A 20861-nucleotide genomic window follows, 5' to 3' on the forward strand; every position below is an offset into this window, starting at 1 on the left:
ATACATAATTATACAGTAATGATTGCCAAACAGGGGACTGTGGTGCACGTCACTCATTCATTTAAAGTTGATGTTATGGGAGTCATACAGTGCTTTTTTTTTTTTTTTTTTTCAACTTTATTAACAACATTTGGGTAGACAGTACAGATTTTTAAACAAACATGTCAAAAGGGAAAAAGCATTTGAACATATAAGTTTAAGAAAATAATGCATAGATTTAAAAATACAAAGCATAATATACAAATAATAGTAAAAAAGGGGGAAAAAAGTAAATAAGTAAATAAATAAAAAATAATAATAATAAATCTGACAAATATAAATAAATAAATAAATGCAACAGAGAGTTCAATCAGTATTAAAGAATTGTTTATAAATAGCCAAGGTGTTAGTGCTTTTTTTTTTATTATTATTATTATAAATGAATTCTAAAGATTTAATATCATTTTCAAATTCTAATAAGAAGATTTTAAAATTTGGGTGTATTTTAGTATATTTGTTTTTATGTATATGAAATTTTCCAAATAATATGAACAAATTTACAATACATTCTAGATTGTTAGTATCATGTTTAAAATAAGTAATTACATTTTGGGATGTTATATTTATTTTATTGTTACTTTTAGATATGATATAATTTTCAATTTTGGACCAAAAATTAGAAGAATGTTCATATGAAAAGAATAAGTGTAGAGTAGTTTCAGATTCAGATTGACAAAAGTTGCATATTTGGGAGTCATATAGTGCTAAAGTTGAAGGTCTGAGCAGGATTATGTCACTGGGGGCATTAGGTGAAGGGTCTGTGCAGTACATATGTCCAAGCTGCAGGTGGAGCTGGTAACCAGGATTACATGACAGGAGTGTGGAAGACTGTGATATGACATGGCCCAGGTTAAAGGTATAACAAACTGTAAATCATTTATTAAAAAAGAAAGTGAGATCTCTGTCAAGGCCCACAGTCCTGTCATTCCACTCCTTTATATGGATCTTCTACAACATGTCATTTGGTCATCCCTAAGATATGAGTTTGCCTTTACCCTAAAAGACTCACAATTACCATGTCTACCATGCACCATGGTCGTGGAAGAATCTTCAAAAAAACTGAAAAACTACATACATTCATTTCTATTAATGATTTTTAAAGTTTCACAGAGAATGTAGGGAAGCAGGAATGTCACTATTTTTCTTGATGCCATTTTGGTTGAATAGATGTTATTGTGTTTTATTGTTCATTGCGTATCATGTACTGTATGTGTTTTATGTTTTTTGGACTTTGTATGGCTGCTACCTTGGACAGGTCTCCCTTGCAAAATAGATTCCTAATCTCAGTGAGACTTCCTGGTTGAATAAAGGTAAAATAAATAAAATAATTACTTTTGTCACAACTTCCAAATGATTGTTTTTTGGTTTTTCCCATGTGATTTATCACCTCATGTAGATGTTCATAAAAGCTCAGAGTAAATTCAAAGGTTATTAGATCAAATGAGGAAAAAAGCGACTTTTTCAGCAAAACATATCATTGACTAAACATAAAAAAATAAGCATCTACAAACACAGTCACTAATCCAACTCCATGTGTTTTACTGGTGAATCAAAGTTGGGGAAGATAACTGTGTTTCCATGTTCACTACAGAGCTTCTGAACATCCAAATGAGTCATATCTAACGATGACGAAAAGATGACAAACTATATTTTACACCAATTATCAACATGTATTGATAGGATTAGTGGATCAACATGTATTAAACAGTTTAGGTCAGTAGATTGTGGTCACTGGTGGATGTTTGGGTCTTTATGGGTTAAACTTTGCTCGTGTTTAAATGGCGAAGTATTATACTGATATAGTGCATATTCGTGCTGACAAACTGCAATAAAAAAGTAACATTTTTACCAGAGGTAATTCTGTACCTCATGAAATCTCATCTATCTATGGCTTGATGAAGAACTTTGATCAGAAAATTAATGCATGTCAATCCCTTTAAACCATAACATTTGATTTTCGGTGATTATCACATGTAAACACCTCAATATTCTGTTCAATATTGAAGAAATATATACAGTATAAGTAAATATGCAAACACAAACACTGCAAAAAATGAGACAACACACAGAACACTTTTATTCCTTTTATTTATTTTCCTAATCTTACTTTCACTGCTTACCTTAAAATTTTCTCTTTTTACAATGACTGAAATTATATTTCCCCAATAACAATTAGGATTAGATCATTTGGGGATCTTCAAAAATAATATACAGCTGTAACCAATACGGATATAATTTATACATTTATCTTTGAAAATAGGAATAAATTTAAGTTTTACAATTTCTGCTTTCTACAATATTCTTTTTATCTTCCCATGTCACATAATGGCAAGCCATGCACTACTACAGTAGTGATGTTTGTGCCTTGAGCAAACTTTCTTTGGACACTGGAAGTGAGTGTGAAAGAGAGAAAGAGAGAAGTTCACAAAAATGACAGTTCATATTTACAGTTTAGGTTTCATCATTATAATTTAACAAACTGACAGTCACGTGGTCAGTGCTTTCCCCCAGGGCTCATCATCAGGTTAGTTTAGAGGCAAAGTTTGAGACACAGAGGCACAGTGTTTAGACTAGCAGGCCAGTTTGTTTCTTTCTGGGACAAGCTGGAAAATACATCTGCTGATTTTTGTTTTAATGGTGATGAAACTGAAAGCGTTACCTCAGACCCTGATAGATAAAATGATCAGCTTTAAGTCAAACGTCTGTCTTTGGTCATTTGGAAAGAAGCGGGAGTTAAAAGGAGAAACTGGATCTGGTTAAAGTGCAATCCCCTCCAGCTCTGCTAATAAAAGGGAATGTTTTTTATCAGCTCTGGCCTCACCTGTTGTCTGGTTTCTGTTGCCACTTATGTTAGTCCTGTCAAAACCAGACACTAAAATACGTAACAGGGAGAGCTTTCGCTGTAGTAGCCTGCTGTGCAGAGAGATAAATCTGTTTCCTCTTACATCATTGATTTATTACGTTGCGCAATAAAGACTTAAGTATTGAATGGGGAAAACCGTTCAGTCACACTAATAAAGGCAGGAAGCTGAACTCAGTGAGCCTGGATATGAGGTTTTAGGTGTCATATGGTGTCGATAGAAGGTCTCACAATCTACAACTCCACCAATGGATATTATTTCAGATGGATTTATCAGTCAAAACAAGGTGAAATAACTGAATTATAGATATACAATAAAAAAAAAAAATTCTGTGCAGTACCTGACTCCATCTGGGAAGACAACAGTACAAATTGCAGACTCTGCCATATCTCTAAAACCACAATCCTGAACAGGTCAATGCCAGATCAGCATTATGGAAGAGTGCAACAACCTCAAACAACCACCGAGCAGCTCACATTCAAGCTTTTGCACAGTACGGTAGCTCAACCAAACGCAATATAGCTTTAGAACAATTCTCTTAATTCAATAAATTCTCTCTCAGGGTGTTCATATAGAACTGACCCCCACCCCACCCCGATTTAGATTTCAAAAATACCGATGTACAAACATATTTTCAGCAGAACAGATCACAAGAGAGTTTGTGAGTTGTCAAAGGAGGAATAAATATCTTCGTGTGATTTCAAAACAATAAAGAATCCAACAGGTACTGTACACGCTACATGCTAGAGAAGAATACAGGCAGCTGTTTCTCAGCATAAGACAAGAAAAAAAAAAAAGGTTCTTTTCCAACTATAAAAATACCTAGAATCTAGAATGAGTGTAGAAAAAACTTTACATGTACAAGTCATTTACATCCAAGGCCATTTTCCATGGAGTGGCAGGTGAAGAAGAGCAGTGAGACAGACTGAAAGAGGTGACCAGGGTGAAAAATAGGAAATTCTTCTTAGCATGTTGTTTTTGTACTGGTGCACAATGCCATGCGGTTTGGAGAAAATACACAACCTTTCTGACTGCCGCTCAATTTTTAATCCATAAAGACGTCTGGTAGGGTTCATCCAACACCAAAGTCTGGTTTCAGAGCGAAAAATCAAAGTCCAGAGACGTGGCTGCGCGGTACCAATGAGCACAGCATCAGTCTAACATTAGACGTCCTGCTGTGGATGCTGCTCTAAGAGAAAAGAAAATAAAGCGCCATTGTTTTTTTGTTTTGTTTTTCCCCCATCTCCCTGCCATAAGTGTCCATTTTCTTGCTAAGCGTTATTGCTACTTTTGTCTGCCATGCCTCCTCCTTATTGTATCAGTAGATGGGGTTTAAACAACAAACATCTCGAGACACAACTGCAGACGATCCAGAATTATTCTTGAGTATTTCCAATTTAAGCAGAACTTTGTTGGTACTTGTGTGTCCCTCTAACGAATCATCTTCATAGGCTTGAAAACTACCTTCATTAACGATTTAATCCCTTCACAATATTCTATCTACAAAACATAATAGAACAAAACAAAACTTAGTGCAAAGTACAACCATTTTTTCTTCACATACAGTCAGCATGTTTCAGTTTCGATGTCAGTTTTACTAAATACTTTTGTGCAGAAAAAAAAAAAGGGTCTGTAACCTAAATAAGCTTGCTCCCTATCACTTTCACTCAGCGAGGGAACACTGGGATCAGGTGGGCTGTATTTAACAAATTAAGATCCTCAAAAGAGCACCACATATTCCCATATTCACACCAGTTTCCCTTTATGCTTGATTCAAGTGTTGGCCATTTTACAAAGTGAACATGTCTGTATGAATATCTTTTTTGTCAGTTACAGTGTCCATTTTATACTTTAAGTTTATGTCAAAAAATATTACAGTCAAGGGAAATGTGGCATTTTATTTTTTTTTTAATCTGAGGTATCCAGCCCACCTGAGCTCCAGAACCCTGTTTCATTGTAAAAATAAATGAGATGAAGCGAATTATACGCCACCCGGTTCCTTCATGTGCGACGCTTGCAGGAATGAGCGGGTCATTCCTATTATCTCCCACCTAGTGTCATCAAGCTTTGTGAAAACCTTCTGATAACTCAAAGCTAAGAAGGAAATGTCAAACACTTCACACACACCCACACACACACACACATAAACCCTCCGGGCATTTCTCAACTTCAGCCCCTAGAAATGTCCCCTCACTTGGGTTGACTGGAAAGATTGAACTTTTGTTAAAGTAGGCAACACAGCAAGCTTAAAACAAATCCAAAAGAGAAGTTGCGGCTACTTTTCTCTCGACCGGAGCATCATACAGCTATGTATGTCTTGATTAAAACATGATTCAGCTCGGCCTTGGAGATCACAGCCCGCATGCTGCCATCCCAGTACCACTTCACAGACTGAACTGAGGCATGTACGGTTATGTAAAATTCAGAAATACTTTGCTCACCTTTCTTTTAAGGCCTTTAGGTATAATTGTCTGATCCTTTTCTTTTAACTCAATCAAACATTGACACTTTGCTTTTGGATTGGGATGGGAGGGTTTCTACTTTTAGCGATACTGTCCTCTTGCACACAATTGCAAACACTCTAAAGGAGCCTCAGGTCCCTCTAGCCAAATACATGGAAGTCACCAGAACCCAAGAGTATTGAGGAGGGTGAACACATACACTCACAAATAAGCACAGACTCCAGGGATATTAAAACTAAAAATAGCTTATTCTTCACAAACATGTCTTCAATTCTTCTTTTTGGGGAGTTGGATGAATTGAGCGTGTCGTCGTCGTCCTACCAAAATGGTGCAAGTTTATATTTTTACATCCTCTGTAGTTTGTGTTTTTAGCCAAGTTTTCCAGTATTATTTTAACAGCCTGAGGAGTGACTGTGCGAGGTCCTCTGGCTGTTTGTGTAGAGGTGTTGGTCATCTATTTGACTTCGAGGATGGAGGGATTGGACTCCATGATGGCCACGATGATTTTGTCGATGTAGTCCTGGAGTCTGTAGTTGATCTCCTCCTGTTTGTGGATAGCCTCCATCAACTAAAAACAAAGAAACAGACGTTAGGGGAGGGGGGGGGGGGGGGGCAGATATGAAAAAACAGTATTGAAAAAGGTTTCTTTCTCCTTGTACCTCAGTACGGGACACAGAGTTGATCTCAGCTGCCAGTGAGTCAGAGAAAGAGGCCGACATCAGGTTCTTGGCTCCCTGGATGCTTAGGTTGATGATCTGGCCGTTCAGCTCATCATTCTGCTCCTTCAGGCTGCGGTTGTCCTGGAGATGTCAAGTCAAAAGTAAGAAGGACTTTTCAGCAGAAATTTTTAATGCGCTTGTGTGCCTGCAGGACCAGTTACGTAATGAAATTCATACAGAAGGAGAATGAGAAGTAAAATAATACATGTGGCTAATATTAATGTGTATGCTTATAGTGCACCATTAAGACATTTCTAATAAGAAAAGCAAAGAGGTCCAGGAATCACTGTAGGTATTTCATAGAATAGAATAGAATAGAATAGATCTTCATTGTCACTGTTACAGGAATAATTAAAATCCATTTAGGAGCTCTGTTCTGTTTAGCAGCAAAAACACTTAAGAAGACTGTATTAAGACTGTATTAAGATATCACACAAAATACTGAAAAATATAGGCGTGTGCAAATCTACAGGATAAAATATTAAACATACTTATGCTACTAAAGTACTACTAAAAACTAATGAAATATACAAAAAGCTAACTCTATAATACAGATGAGAAATACATACAACCAATAAGGATATGTACAGGCAGTATAGGATATATACAAGGTAAGATTAAAGGGGTCATATTTCGCTAAACCCACTTTTATTAGTCTTTGGTACATTTATTTGTGTATTTGGATCCTAATAGTTCAACCCTCCAGATGCTGCAAAGCTATCTTTATATTCATTTTGGCAAAAATAGAGTGGATTTCTACAATCCATTTTAATTCCTTCTTAATTTGTTATGTCTATAACTAGTTACGTCATGACATTTGCACATATAAGGTCAAGACTTCCGACGGACATTTCTCCGAGTACGACAAAATTGTTTGTCAGCAGCAGCGGTTGTAGTAAAAACTGAAAATATGTCCAAACTTCAAGCCGATTAAATAAAATGTTCAGTTATTGGTTATATTAACGAATACAAGTGGCTGAATGGGACAGAAAGCACGGTCAACAACCTATAGGGGGTGGGGTGTGAAGCAGCTCATTTGCATTTAAAGGTCAGCGCTCAAAACAACCTTTCTGGTGTCATTACTCAGAAATAAGGTTGAAGATGAACCTGTGGAGTTGAATTAATGAAGAATTCAGACCCAAGCAGAGCATTTACAGTTTATGTAGACCACAGGGAAAAGTTTTAAAATGCATAATTCCATTTAAAAAAGCAAAATATCACTCCTTTAAGGAAAACATGCATGTGTTGTGACTACTGCACAGAGGTAGGGTGAGTACTGCACTGTCCATTAGAGTGAGGTGGTAGTTGTCCAGTGAAGGGGGTGGGGGGGGGGTAGTACTTTTTTTAATTCAGTGTTTCTATTTGCTTTTTGATTTCAAGCAGTTTTATATGAATTTTTATTATAGGAAACTGGCTGGTTTTAGTTGGAGTTTTTACAGGCATTACGATAAAAGCCTTGATTTATAACGGCTGATTAAAGAATGCATGGTATTAAATGTGATGTACAAAACAGTTTTTTGATAAAGGTCCCACATTGTCCAAAGCCCTTCTATTCTTATGCACCAGGAATAATTAACAAAGGGGGAAACATTTTAGTTTGTGTAGCTTTGATTTTCACATTTTCACAGACTTTTCCTTTTTTTTTTTTTGCTTTCAGTTATTTCTTACAGTTATTTTAGTCCTCCTTAACTGTAATACCATCAATACCTGTTTGAGTCGTTTAATTTCTTGCTCCAGCTCAGCTTCACGGGTTCGGGTCTGATACTCCTGCAGCCCTGCACCAGGTGTGCGCCCCCTCTTTGCTTCGGCCTCCAACTTGTATAGCTGTAGGTGCTCGAGTTGTTTACGCAGGTCTTCAATAAGCTGCGGGTACAGAGGTCAATATCTTAAAACTTAAAGCAACAACTGTGATACTGTGTAATAGTGTACTGTATTGTAATATTATGCATAGAGAGTACTTCATTTTGTACACAGACAAAGCAGTCAGACCTCCTGAGTGCACTCCTTTTCCTTTTGGTTCTGGTGGCGCTCATGGCTCAGCTTATCGTGCATCTTCCTGCGTGACTCCATCTCTTCCTCCAGCCTGTCGCTCATGGCCTCTGTCTCATCCTGCAGCTTCCTCTTCTCCTGCGAAATTAAAATCAAAGAGGGCACAAGGATGAGTCAGAAAAGCTAACAAGGAAGCCCTTAGAGTGAAAAGATCATTATAAAAAGAGGGATAAAGTGAATGAAGAAATATTGCTCTCACCTCCTCCAATCTCTCTATGTTTGCTCGTAGACAAGGAACACAGGACCTCAGTTCACTGTTCTCCTCATCCAGCTGCTGCAGCCTGGAAAATAAAACAAATAGAGAAACACCTACAGTCAGGGCACATGCACGGATTTAATGACCTTTTTCATACCCCTAAAATGAGGAAGATGCTTTTCTGTGTTGTTCATTCTGTTTGTGTGCCGCCTCTTGGCCAGGTCATTATTGAAAATGAGAATCAGTTCTCAACTAAGTTACCTGATTAAATAAAGATTAGATCAAATACAAAAATCTTCATTGAAAACTTTTGTTTAGCATTTAGTGATTTGAAATGTATGAGGGATGTCAACTTCTATGCAGAACCTACAGGTTTTCTGTCTTCAATTTGGAAATTTCCTCTAGTTGAAGTCAACTTTAACACTACTCTCTAAAAATTCTAAACATTTTAAACAACCATACTATATTCAATTGCACTAGGGACTGTGCTTACAGTGCAGGGAGGAATCTTTAATGATTGTTGACAATTCCTACAAATCAGTGGCAGATCATCACCAGGGGGTGGCAGTATGGAGTCATACTACAGATAAGAAAACATACAACTGGCTTATGAAATAACAAACCCACCCCCTTACAAAATATTAACACATTTACAGATGGATGATATATTAAAGGGAAAAACCTTAAGGGAATGTTGTGATGACGACAATGCCTTCATCCACAGGGCATCAGAGGGCTCACAGAATGGTTTGATGACTATGAAAATTATGTGAACCACATATTAGAGCGTTGGCAGTTAATAGATTATACTAAACAACTATGAGAGAATTTAGACGGATGTGTGGATAGTGCTCTCCACCACATCTGTGTAAACATCAAGTCAAGGAATATCTTTCAGAAGGATGATATTCATCCTTCTATTAGAGTTCACTTTGTGAATCAATGCTACGCCATTGTGACGCTATTCTGGTGGTATGTGGTTGACAAAGTACTAAGATGTTATATTGACTTGTCCTTTAATTTGTCATCTGCAACTGAATAGCTGGTTATATTTCTAATGGTTTACACTCCAAAACATAACGTGCCTGCACTTGAAAACCCTTGGCCTTCAGTATATGTCAACGTTTTTGCACAGACAGACGAACGACGAACTGATGACAATACCCTGCAGCAAGGGGCAATGGTAAAAAGGACTGCATAAATGAAGTATGTGCACAACTATAGTTTTATTTCTTTGCTGCCTCCAAGGATGTATTAAAGTTCCTAGATTTCCTCACCTGGCCTGCAGGTTTTCCAGCTCCAGTCCCCGCTCTCTCTCCAATTTGCTCAGGGCCTCCTTATGACGGCGATTCTCTTGCTGAAGTTGCTCATCGGCGTACAGCTCCTGCTCTTTCAGTTGCTCCTCAAAAGCATTAGCCCGGTGCACCAGCTGAAGGTTTTCCTGGCGTAGCCGTGCGTGCTGCTCCCCTGACGCCTCTGACTCCTTTTCTAGTTCTGCCACTCGGCGCTCGAGCAGCAGCACCTGCAAAACGTACAGCAGATACGGTCAACAGAGCAGCCCCTGTCTGTGGATTTAGTGAATAAGTACAAACAGGGAGATATGAAAGCTGGCGGCTCTGAATAGTTTAACTGACCTTGTCTGTGATGTCGTTGTCGGCAAGTTCCAGGATGTCCCGTGTCAAGTCGCTCATAGTGTCCAGAGTCATTGAGCTGTTCTGGAGTAGATGTCTATACGTAGAGAGGGAAAACTTCATTCACTATTTCATCATCATTTATTCATCTACTTCCTTATGCAAAACATTGACTATTCTTTGCAATTAAACACAAACTATAAACCACTGCTGCCTGAATTGAGAAGAATCAATTTACCTTGCTACTTTCTTGCTGGACAGCCTTTTGCCCGCACTGGATAGGGAAACAGAACAACAGGAAAAATGGTCAGGAAGAGAGAAAGGATAAAGGAAAGAGACACCAGTCTCCTGGTTTTCCTCATCTACACCCCCATCCCAATCCAACGCTCTGCTAGATGAGCCCCACTGAGGGGAAAAAAGAGGCATGATCAGATGGTTCTGTACTAAAACACGTCACAGCAATCAAACACAAACATATGCTGAAAGAGTGAATAACAAGCGCTGATCCAGGGTCAGTTTAGCCAGGACAATATTGGTAGAAGCTGTATTAGTAAGTATTGTTCTTTGCGTCACAGATAAATTTGTGAACTGTGTACTGTTTGATTTACACTGTTAATAAACAGGCCTGATACTGGCCAGTTTTCCTAGATCAGCAAGCCTGTTCCAGTAAAAACAGTATGACGGAAAAGCTCAGCGCTGCTTCTGCAAAAACTTAACTGAAACATGAAGGCAATGACATGGAAAAAACACTGACAAATACTCACCTGTGATACTTCAAGTTATTTTATTCCTACACACCATTTTTGGTTAATTGATCACACATCATCACTCTATTAGCGCAAAAAAAGAAATGAATGAATAAATGAAAATGGTTCATTACTTTAATACCTGTTTTACTTTCTATGAATTAACTAAGCACCCAACACTCACATGTATAGTGGGTGCAGGTGACACTTATTTGTGGAAAGTCTGAAAGATGGGCTTAAAACACTTGCACATTTACTATAATGTGTGTGTGAATACAATCCATGGCATAACGCACACCATGCTGTCAATAATCCCACACAGCATGCACACATTACAGTATGATGAGATGCGTGGTTTCTAGTCAGCACTGCAAACACTCACACAGACTGGCAATCAGAGTGGGCAGTGAATGATGTGTTACCTAGTCATCTCAAGGAAATTGAGGCGAGTGGAGAGGTCCTCGAGACGACTTATTTGTTTGTGACACTGGCTACAGAAAAAGTCCAGTGCCTCCTCCCTGAGGAAGCTCTGAAAGCAGTCAGGGAGAGGAGCGGTTGCACTGGAAAGAGGAAACAGGGAGGAAGAGGAGGAAAGGAAGAGAAGGAGTGGTGAGTGACAGACAAGAATGGGTGCACTGACATAGGACAGGACACCTCGGGGGTGCGGGGGTGTAGGGGGTCACAGTAAAATCACAAGGAGCGAAAGTGGACTGTGAGAGCTTCACAGGGTGAGGGAGACGTGAAACAGGTTGTGCTGTCAGGTTGTGGTTTGTCTTCTGGGTGGTGTGAGGAAATAAAACACTTCAAGACAAGAATGTGGTGATTTTTCTTCAGTGCTGATAAGACTTGTAACTCTCTACTGCAAGGCATTGTTAACATTGGCATCTTTGCATCTTTAACAACCAGCAAAACTGTAACATACTGTATATAGTTACTGTACATCAAAAGAAACTATTGAGGAAGAAGAAGTGCAGTGTGGTTTATTTCATTTTAAGATGCCAGTATCTTCTCCTCACATCACCTCTACAAGCTAATTGTTGATTCTGGGAGCAATTCAGGTTTGAGTTGTGTAACAAACTGGCATAGATTCCTGTTTATGTCGGCAAAAAGGCAGAAAGCCTTTAGACAGCACCTTGAGTGTCACTTGATGGTCATATGCACTGTCATACTGAGCGATTTTCTTCTCGTTGTTGCTCCTGCGATGTGTGTCTGTGTATAACACAAGGAACCCAACAGTGTGCATAAAAAAGTGCAGTAATATGTAAATAGATATGCGGAGGTGTGTGTAGGCTGCACTGGCTGCATGTGCCAACCATGAGTGCGATTGGATGACGCATCAGCACTGAGTGGGTGAAGTCTGTGGGTAGTTTGCTTTTTGTTTTGTATGATTTGTCAGCCTAACAACCAGTTTTCCACAACACATACATGTGATGTCACCTTTCACATACTTGAGCTCAAATCATTTTTTAACAATTAAGTCATTTCCAATTCAACTTTTTTAAAATCACCTTAATGTAATATTAGACTGAAACCATTATTTTGCATAATCCTGATCATCATCATTATAAAGTGGACAGGATAAAATTAAGAGAAATGACCATATCACCATTTTTTGTCACACATTATGTGTATTGTGTAAATGCCCTGTTGCCCATGAAGTTGGAATAAAATATTTTTACTCTTCTCATGAAATGACTGAAACAATGTTTTTTATTCTTGATAAAATGTAACTGGGACTCAGTATGTAATCATTGCAAACAGTTGACGGTGATTACTGATGTGCATGAATAGGAAGGAATGTGTCTGAAAACAAAACTGTTCCAACTTTATGGACAGCAGTGTATAAATAAATTGTTGTCTAATCACACTATTAGTATAAAATGAACAGACAAAACCCAAATTACTAATCACAATTATTTGTATGACTATTAATGATCAGCTACAATTTTATTATTGTGCCCATTTTTTGTGTGCATAACATAACGGACTTTTCCAGGACATTTTCAGATGCGACAGAGACAAGTTATCACATCATACACTAATACATTCCCCTATCCCCCTCATTCTTTGGAAGTGTTCTTTTCTACAGTTGTAACTTGCATTTACCCAGATTGTTTCTATGTTTATTAATCAGACATTTGATGCGCAGTCTATGGCTATAATTTATCTGTGAAACATAATTATGACAAATGTATCATAGAATAATGCAAACAGACCCACAGATTACAGCATAGCACTTCATTAGCCTGACAAACTGGAGTTACAATGTTCAACTGGGCAATTCCCAACTCAACTTTCTCTTCTCTCTTTCTCTACTGCACTTCCTCTAAAAATATTTGTATATTTTCGATAAATCACTGAAAAACAATTTCCTTTGTTTCATCTCAGTTTAGACATGCCAGGTCACAAGGCAGGGGGAGGATAAATAATTTTCCAGGATAACTTAACCATTTCCAGGACATCTGACCTTTTTTCTCATTTTCCATATGTTTGCCAAGAGTGGAAAATTGGCCAATCATTTTCCAGGATTTCCAGGTTTTCCAGGATGCGTGGGAACCCTGATTCCACTCTACTTCAATGTAATGCACAGCTCTCTGTTTAAACAGCCATTGTTACATGAGGGATACCTTAACATCAGCTACATTACTACTTCCTCTTATGTTAACACATCCCTTAAAATTCATAAAAACAAGTCTGTGGTTCAGTTAATCTTTCTTGGCATTAATTGTAACAGTGCTATTAGCACCAATCCAGCCAGATATCTTATTCATATTGTCAATGGGCAACAATAACAACGCAGTTAGCAAATACGAGCTTCCTGGCAAGGCAAATCGTGGAAATATCACCCAAGTGGGAATTAGGCATTATCCAGCTTAAACTCTAATGAAAACCGAGCAGAGGGGAGGGAGAAAGGGAGAAGATGACTAAAGAAAAAAAGTCAGTCGAAGTTTCACCGCAAATCGAAGATACCATGAAGAGGAAGTGTGTTTGGACTTTGCAGAACACTTTGCTCTACTCCAGTCCAATCACATGTATATATTCTACCCCAGTTCAGTGCCAAAGCTCGTTTTAGTCAAGGTGAGTGAAATAAATGCAATTCAGTATCCATCCTCTGTCTCTCCCAGATGACCTGGTAACAGAAGTCAGCCCAGAATTTAACAACCTGACTACTCAGCACCAACTGGCAGCGGGGCTGATGACGTTTTAAAACCAACTGTAAAAAACGTCCACATTTTTGATAATGTAGCAACAACGTGAGTAAGACTGATGGAATTTGTATTCACCCCGTTTATCTTGCCTTTTACCAGAAAGGGAGGCAGACAGAGGAGACAAGGATGGCTCCAGATAGCTCTTATCAACATCTGACCTCAGTGTCTTTGTTGTAACAATAAATTTTCTCCAAAGGCATTTAAGGAACACAGAATATAAGAGTGAGAGATGGGCTGTTAAAAATTTTTGCCATTTACCAGATAGAGCAAATCAAATTAACATTTACATCAGCTGAATCATCCCATTTTCAAAACAAAATGAAATAATACAAGTTTAGAACACAGAGGTTCACAGTTCAATACGCATAACATTTAATTAGTCTTCATCTGAATTGATTCCGTTACCCTGAGTTTGTGTGTTTTGAGTTAAGTTGTTTAGTGAAGACACGCTCATACCTGGGTGAAAGCAGTGCGGAGCCATTGATCTGCTCGGGGGGCTGTATGAGAGGGGAGTCACCTTCCCCTTCAGTCACCTCCACACTGGTCTCCAGCAGCAGCTCTGAGGTATTACTCTCCCCGAAGTCCTCGAAGTGCTCCTCCTCTCCACCAATGACCGTCACCAGGGAGTGGTTGTGGAGCTCCGAGTTTAGTGAAAACCTGAGAGGAAGGCAAGAATGGAATGCTTTGTGTATTCACTTGATACAAAACAACAATGCAGTTATCTTAATATTCCAACCAAAAACAGGAGTAAATGTGTCAAGGTTGGACGGTAACAAGTGGACCATAATTAATCTCTTACGGCACAGAAATAGAACAATCTCTTTAGGGCCATTGCTGGGTCTCTTGCACACTTGTCACTATGAAATATTCCCCTGGACAAAACCTGTCTCAATAGTTAGTGTTGTCTCTGCGTAAAGGTGACACAAACCCCTCAAACGACAGAAATCTGCTTGTGAAATAGAATGGAGAAACATCTGATCAAATGTTTTCATGTTAATATGTTTCATTAATGGTAGAAATGCTATTGCTGCAAGTAACTTACTATTATTATCCTCATTCATACTTTAAAATCCTATGAATGAATCTAGCTGCAACAAGCCCTAGGTAAGTAAGAAGAACTATTGCAATTGAAACATTTTATTGTTGGGCAGTTTTTTAGAAGGTTGCAGATCAGCACTTTGCACTTAGATGTAAGTTTCTAACGCGTTTCATAATCAATCTTAAGTCTGAACTCAGGCTTATGAAACCAAAGGCTTTACCAGTAAAGCAGGGCCCATTTCAGACTAGACTGCCATAGTATTTAAGCTTTAGTGACTGGATACCAAGCTCTATATATGTTGGCAACTGTTGGTGTCATGGACGTAGAAGCGTCAAACTGAATTGGCAATAAATCCCAAACAAGTACAATTAATCTTCCCCTGAGGACAGCGGCAATCTGGACAATTTGGACAATCACTTGTCTTCAAAGGTAATCTGTTAATTCACATTAATCCCAATTGGCTGCTTTGGCTGAAAGAACATGTTTTGTGCTTCACTGGTTACCAAGATGGCAACAGTTCAGACATGTGAGAGGAGCGTTCATGGAGGTTCGATGTAGGTCAAGCTTATGTGATGTCCTTAACGGTGCTCAGGGAAAGGGCTGCGACTCACTAATTGCCTGGCTTTTACACAACTGAACAATAAACAACCGGATTAATCTCAAATTGGCTGGGTTTTATACAGCTGAACAAAAACAAACTGGGTGAATCTCTAAGCCTGTGCTGTGATTTTTTTTTTTTTTTCATTTACAAGAGTAATAAACAACAGTAAATAAACTCAGGAAATCTGGAAAGCTGGGTCTTTGCTACTGTCCAACAGGATCTATTAGGTGACTTAAACATACAGGATGAGGATGTCCATATCAGCAGAAACACTACTGCTTTCTCAGCATACAATGACATGGCTCATTATTCTTGCCTGCAAGAACACTGTCAATCATCGGTTTAATATGGAGTCAAACATTTACTTAAATGAGCTCGACAAAAAAATACAGCAATTAAAATCATCACTATGTCATCCACCATACTCAAAAAACACAACTCTTCAGTTTCTTTAAACTATAACTAAAAGCAGTTTTCAGTACAGTGAGTCCTGTCAAACATTTGACTGATTCGGTTAAAAAGTAACACAGAGGTTCTGGAAATCACTTACCCTTTACTCAGCTTCTTACAACTTGGACCTATACTTAAGTCCCTCAAACAGAGGGACGGTGAGGAGCGCGAACGCATCCTTAAACGCCCTCCGCTGCCCTGGCGTTGGAGCCTTGGAGCAACAGGAGTCAAAACTCCAGACAACCAGAGTGGAATCCTGAAGTTTCACAGGTTACACCAATTAGTAACAAAACCACAGCACTCCAGTTTGGAGCAAACCACCAAAGGACTGGCCCTTTGAAACAAAAAAAAAAAAACCTGTGGTCCTAATGAGCTGCCAGTCTTCAGTGCCACATGACTGGTAGTGCATCGACTAGGCTGTGCCAGCCCACAGACTTGAGGAGGGCTGACTATGAGAGGGTTAATCAGATTTGAGACTAAGCAACGGCCAACAGACAGTCCTGCTGACCATCCAAAGGCCAAATGGGTGTGAGGACAGGGAGGACAGGCAGAGGAGAGTGGGGGAGGCTAATCCTGTTAGATTCTTAATCCCTAGTCCAGTGCCTACACTCCTACCCTGAATATGTCTCCGGCCTCCTGTTAAGGTTAACTGATGTAATATTTTTTCCTTCATTTGAGATGATCGACAGTGAACAATCGCAAGTGGCTAATATTTTTTTCCCCCTCTGAAAGGCCATTAAATCTTTAAAGAGGCTTTAAAAACAGTAGAGCTACTCACTGAAAATAGCTCTGTCATTTGAACTAATTGCTCATTATAGACTGTTAATAGATAACGTCAAAGACTGAGAGGGTGTTTTTGCTCAACATTAAGTTTCCAAAATCTCTGGAAAAAAGCCTGATCAAAGAGAAAATACAGACATCAGAGTCATGCTATATGAGTGTTATGCTCCAGTCACACTCTAAGCAGGATGATGGTCTAAGTGAGTGAGATTAGCCCTTGCCACACAAAGAAAAAAAAGGGAAAACAACAAAATAAAAAGAGCTAACTCAACACTTCCTGGAATTCAAGGCTCAGTCATGGAATGGGAAGTCCAAACACATCTATGCCAGGCAAGAGTACCCCAATCCATCATCAGTCCAGAGAGACAGGTCACACAGTCAGCAGATAAGACCTCAGCGCTCGGCACTTCCTCCCTGCGCCTGGCCTAGATACTATGTCAACACTCATGTACAGACATACAGACCTCAACAACTGTAGCTATTGGTCTTTAACCAGAAGAGAAATCATTTAGGATTAAGACAAGGATTAGGTTGCAAATGTCTTTGGTACATTCAGGCAAGCAGGGACATTCTAGAAAAAGGACCACAATGTATGAGGAAAATGTATAATACATTAACTAACCATTCAGCTGACACCAAGTATATGAGGATATCTGATAAACACCTGGAGACTCAACCAACTGGCCAAAGGATCTGAATGCATCACCCATTTGTCAACTAATCAAATGTTTTCAGACTTTTATGTTTCATGTTGTCCTGGTGCAATAAAATGCAACACTTTTCTAGTTACTGCAAAAATCACAGAACCCAATATATTCAACTCTGTAAAACCAAGACAAAACTGCGATTGATCAGAAACGTAATACAAAAGTACTCTTGCTCAAAGAATTTGTGTGCTAGTGAAACATTTTTTTGAAACTTTGGAGTGCTGCACTGTTTTTTGCCAGGTAATCATCTTTTCCTACATTTTCACAAAATACACATGTTCATGTTGTGATTACAGTGAAATCACACGTTTTGTTTAGTGGAATACTTTTTACAGGAAATTGTGCCTGAGCAAAACTCAATCCTCACATTTAACAACACAGCTAAAACAGTACTGAAGTAATCGCACATTGCCAACCTATTAATTGAGACAAATGTACTTTCAAAAACTTCCATTCCTGCTTTCAGAAAAGGTCCTTTTGCTCTCACAATCGATATAATCAGGCTTCATAAACATAAGAGAACATCAAGCCATAAGCCACAAAACTGAGATTGTGAACAACTTAGGCCTTTACCCTGAGAGAAAAGAAGGACCATTATCAGTTGTTTTTCAGCTGAAAGAAATGAGCCACTTCAGACACATCAAGTGGGATAAATCTTTCTAGAACACCTCTCCATGTTCAAGGCCTTAAACTGTGCAGTTATCTCTGAATGAGCTTTTCTTTTCAGTAATACAAAAACAATATTAGTCAGTATCACTCTGGATTATGTGTCGTGTGACACGGTGTACAAGTACATGAGCAGATAGATTCACTGAGCAGTTAAGGAATAGGATAGGGAAATAATACAGGAACATTGTATCTGTGGGCATTCAAGGCCATAGGTCAGTAGTGGTGGCCTATTGACTCTACTTAATCTGTCTGTCTGATGACCCAAATAGAGCCCAAGTTAGTCTCTGATCCTGGGCAGGCAGGGTTTGAAACCCATGTGATCTGCGAGAAAGGGTTGTGGCAGGGCTAACCCATAGCTAGAGGTTTAACTCACATTTACAGTAAATTCTGTAGCCGCTGTGATTACCAGCAGTATTATGACGTTTGCGTTGATCTCATTCACATGACAAGTGGATTACAACTGATCATGTATGGCAAAAGTCATTCAGGGCCGCTTTCTGCCTTCTCATTTCTGTAGAGACAAATTTATATCTCCAGGTATTCATCTGTTTAAATAAACTGACTGGAACTGAAGTGCTATGTAACACTTTGGATCAAGTTCATACTAACCTATTTCCACCGTCTTCAGGGTCGTGCAGCGTGGCCTCGATGCCACTGTCGGTCTCCACATCCTCATGCATCTCAGGAGGTACAAGGGCGCCTGTGTCCTCATCAGTGAAGGTCTCACACTCACTGTAAGTGCTCTCGGAGCCCAGGTATGCGCTGTCAGTCACCTCATTTTGCTGCATAGAAAAAAAAAGAATAATGTTTAATTAATTATAGGATGCTCATCCAGTCATAAGCACAAAGATACACAATTCAATGAATGTGTACAAAAAAAATCAAAAGTCAGCATATACAAAGTATATCAAAACAGTATAGAATAATAGTTGCTGCCGTTAAAATCTTTGTGGCTCCACAACAGGCTGTTTTCTTCATAAAGATTAACAAAAATATACACAGTGATTAATAAAGACAGCTATTTAAAACAAGGCATTATACTCAAGAAATCTGTAGGTTAATCCAAGGGATAAACATAACAGCCATTACTAAGATTTCCTATTTTAGATTCTCCAGTCCAACCAGTAAGTACTAACACCAATTACACCATCATCCAAACAAATTAGATCATAAACAGACTTCAGAGGTAGTCTGCTGTATTTCAGATGGCTGTTACAAGCAAAACCTGCTGCAGAAACACTTCTAAGCAACAATTTCAAACAAATTGAGAAAGCCAAGAGCTTTCCCAGCAACAACTACCAAATGCTCAACACAAATCCACAAACAAATATAAGCCAAAAATGCTTTCAGCAACGGGAGTCCCATTTACTGGTGTCCTGATTGGAAAGGCAACAAGGAAAGTAAGACCGGTGAGTTGTGTTAGAAAGTATATTATACCAGTCTACATGAAGCATCAGGAGAAGCTGGGCCCAGAGGGCTATCCACCATGCCCAAAACCATGCTCTCTTCCCGGTCTCACTGGTCTGCCATGAAGCGTCTTGATCACTACTACCAGTGCGTCCTCACCTTTACTCTTACACAGAGTGAGAGAGTATGTTAGAAAATGGAAAACACTGTAACACCTCGTTCCGCTGGGTGGTCAGGGGGGTGGAGACAAAGTCCAAAGAGTAGCAGAGGTCTGTAATGCTCTGTCAACTACTACAACTACTGGCCGTCGGTTCCAAGTTGAAACTTACTACGATCAGCTGAACAGCCGTTTAATCTTGTGCCTCCCAGGACATTCACTTCCTGGCCCCGAGTGACAGTGTAAATCATTAATATATTGCCTGCATGTGTCAGACAGAACCATAAATGAGGGCATTACATATCTGTCTGTGTGCCAGAAGAAAACCAACGCTGGGGGAGCAATAACAAAAGCACAGAATATAATAAGAAAAGTTGCCTTTACTGCTTTTGAATGGTTCTTAACAGGGGAAAAAATACTCACAGGAAATTAAAGTTAAAGAAGGTTGAGAAAATTTAGGAAAATGGGGAGGACAGGGCACTGCATGTCTTTTTCTGCCAGGCTTCAGCTGAACAGCCTCACCTTGCCTGTTTTGAAAGCAAACAGGGCTAGAACAGCACAGCCATTGAAAGCGAGGAACCCCTTTCTGCCAAAAACTCAGGGGGGAAAACAAGGCCACGGACACAGGTGTGGCATCTACTTCAAACATATGCACAAACTTCCCCGAAACTCTGCTTATGGTTTCCAGTAAACAGCAGCCAGAGCAACCAGAACGTTTCTGTGGAAAATCTTTTTTGACATTGTATTGTTAGTTCAGATTTACATGCCTTTTTCTATGCAGCCAAGAAGCTTTTTAGTATGATGTTTTCAAATCAGTTTAATTATTTTCTCCTCAGTGTGGTAGAAACGCACATGTGGCATTGAAACTGATGCAATTCTAAACAATGTGGTGAGATGGGCATCATTTCAGGAAACAAACAAAGATACAGAACAGACAAAACAACTGCATTTATCTTTAATTTACAACAGTTAAAAACCACAGAAGATGATTGCATGGATTACATCACTTGCTTTATCATCTTTAAGACACATTAGACAAGAATTTTGAATAGACGGCTGTGATTCAGACCACAGATAGATAACACATTATAAGCTGCAGCACCAAAGTCTTTTGTGTGTTTAGTTTTAGCACAACTAGT

General features: G+C 38.9%; 1 protein-coding gene across 2 annotated transcripts in view; it reads right to left on the reverse strand.

Moving 5' to 3' along the window:
* Positions 1-2111: 2111 nt before the first annotated feature.
* Positions 2112-20861, reverse strand: part of rab11fip3 (RAB11 family interacting protein 3 (class II)) — a 35708-nt gene continuing 16958 nt past the window's right edge. The window contains exons 4-14 of one of the 2 annotated variants that reach the window (XM_030122190.1): positions 18768-18940; positions 14369-14569; positions 11126-11263; positions 10196-10231; positions 9961-10054; positions 9604-9848; positions 8330-8411; positions 8071-8208; positions 7789-7944; positions 6022-6162; positions 2112-5930 (exon numbers count right to left, since the gene is read on the reverse strand). In XM_030122190.1, the coding sequence (XP_029978050.1) occupies positions 5817-5930; positions 6022-6162; positions 7789-7944; positions 8071-8208; positions 8330-8411; positions 9604-9848; positions 9961-10054; positions 10196-10231; positions 11126-11263; positions 14369-14569; positions 18768-18940 (1518 nt within the window). In that variant the 3' untranslated portion in view covers positions 2112-5816. The remainder of the gene's footprint in view (positions 5931-6021; positions 6163-7788; positions 7945-8070; positions 8209-8329; positions 8412-9603; positions 9849-9960; positions 10055-10195; positions 10232-11125; positions 11264-14368; positions 14570-18767; positions 18941-20861) is intronic. The other variant, XM_030122191.1, reaches the window with a different exon arrangement.

Source organism: Sphaeramia orbicularis, chromosome 19, assembly GCF_902148855.1.
Source record: "Sphaeramia orbicularis chromosome 19, fSphaOr1.1, whole genome shotgun sequence".
NCBI classification, from domain to species: domain Eukaryota; kingdom Metazoa; phylum Chordata; class Actinopteri; order Kurtiformes; family Apogonidae; genus Sphaeramia; species Sphaeramia orbicularis.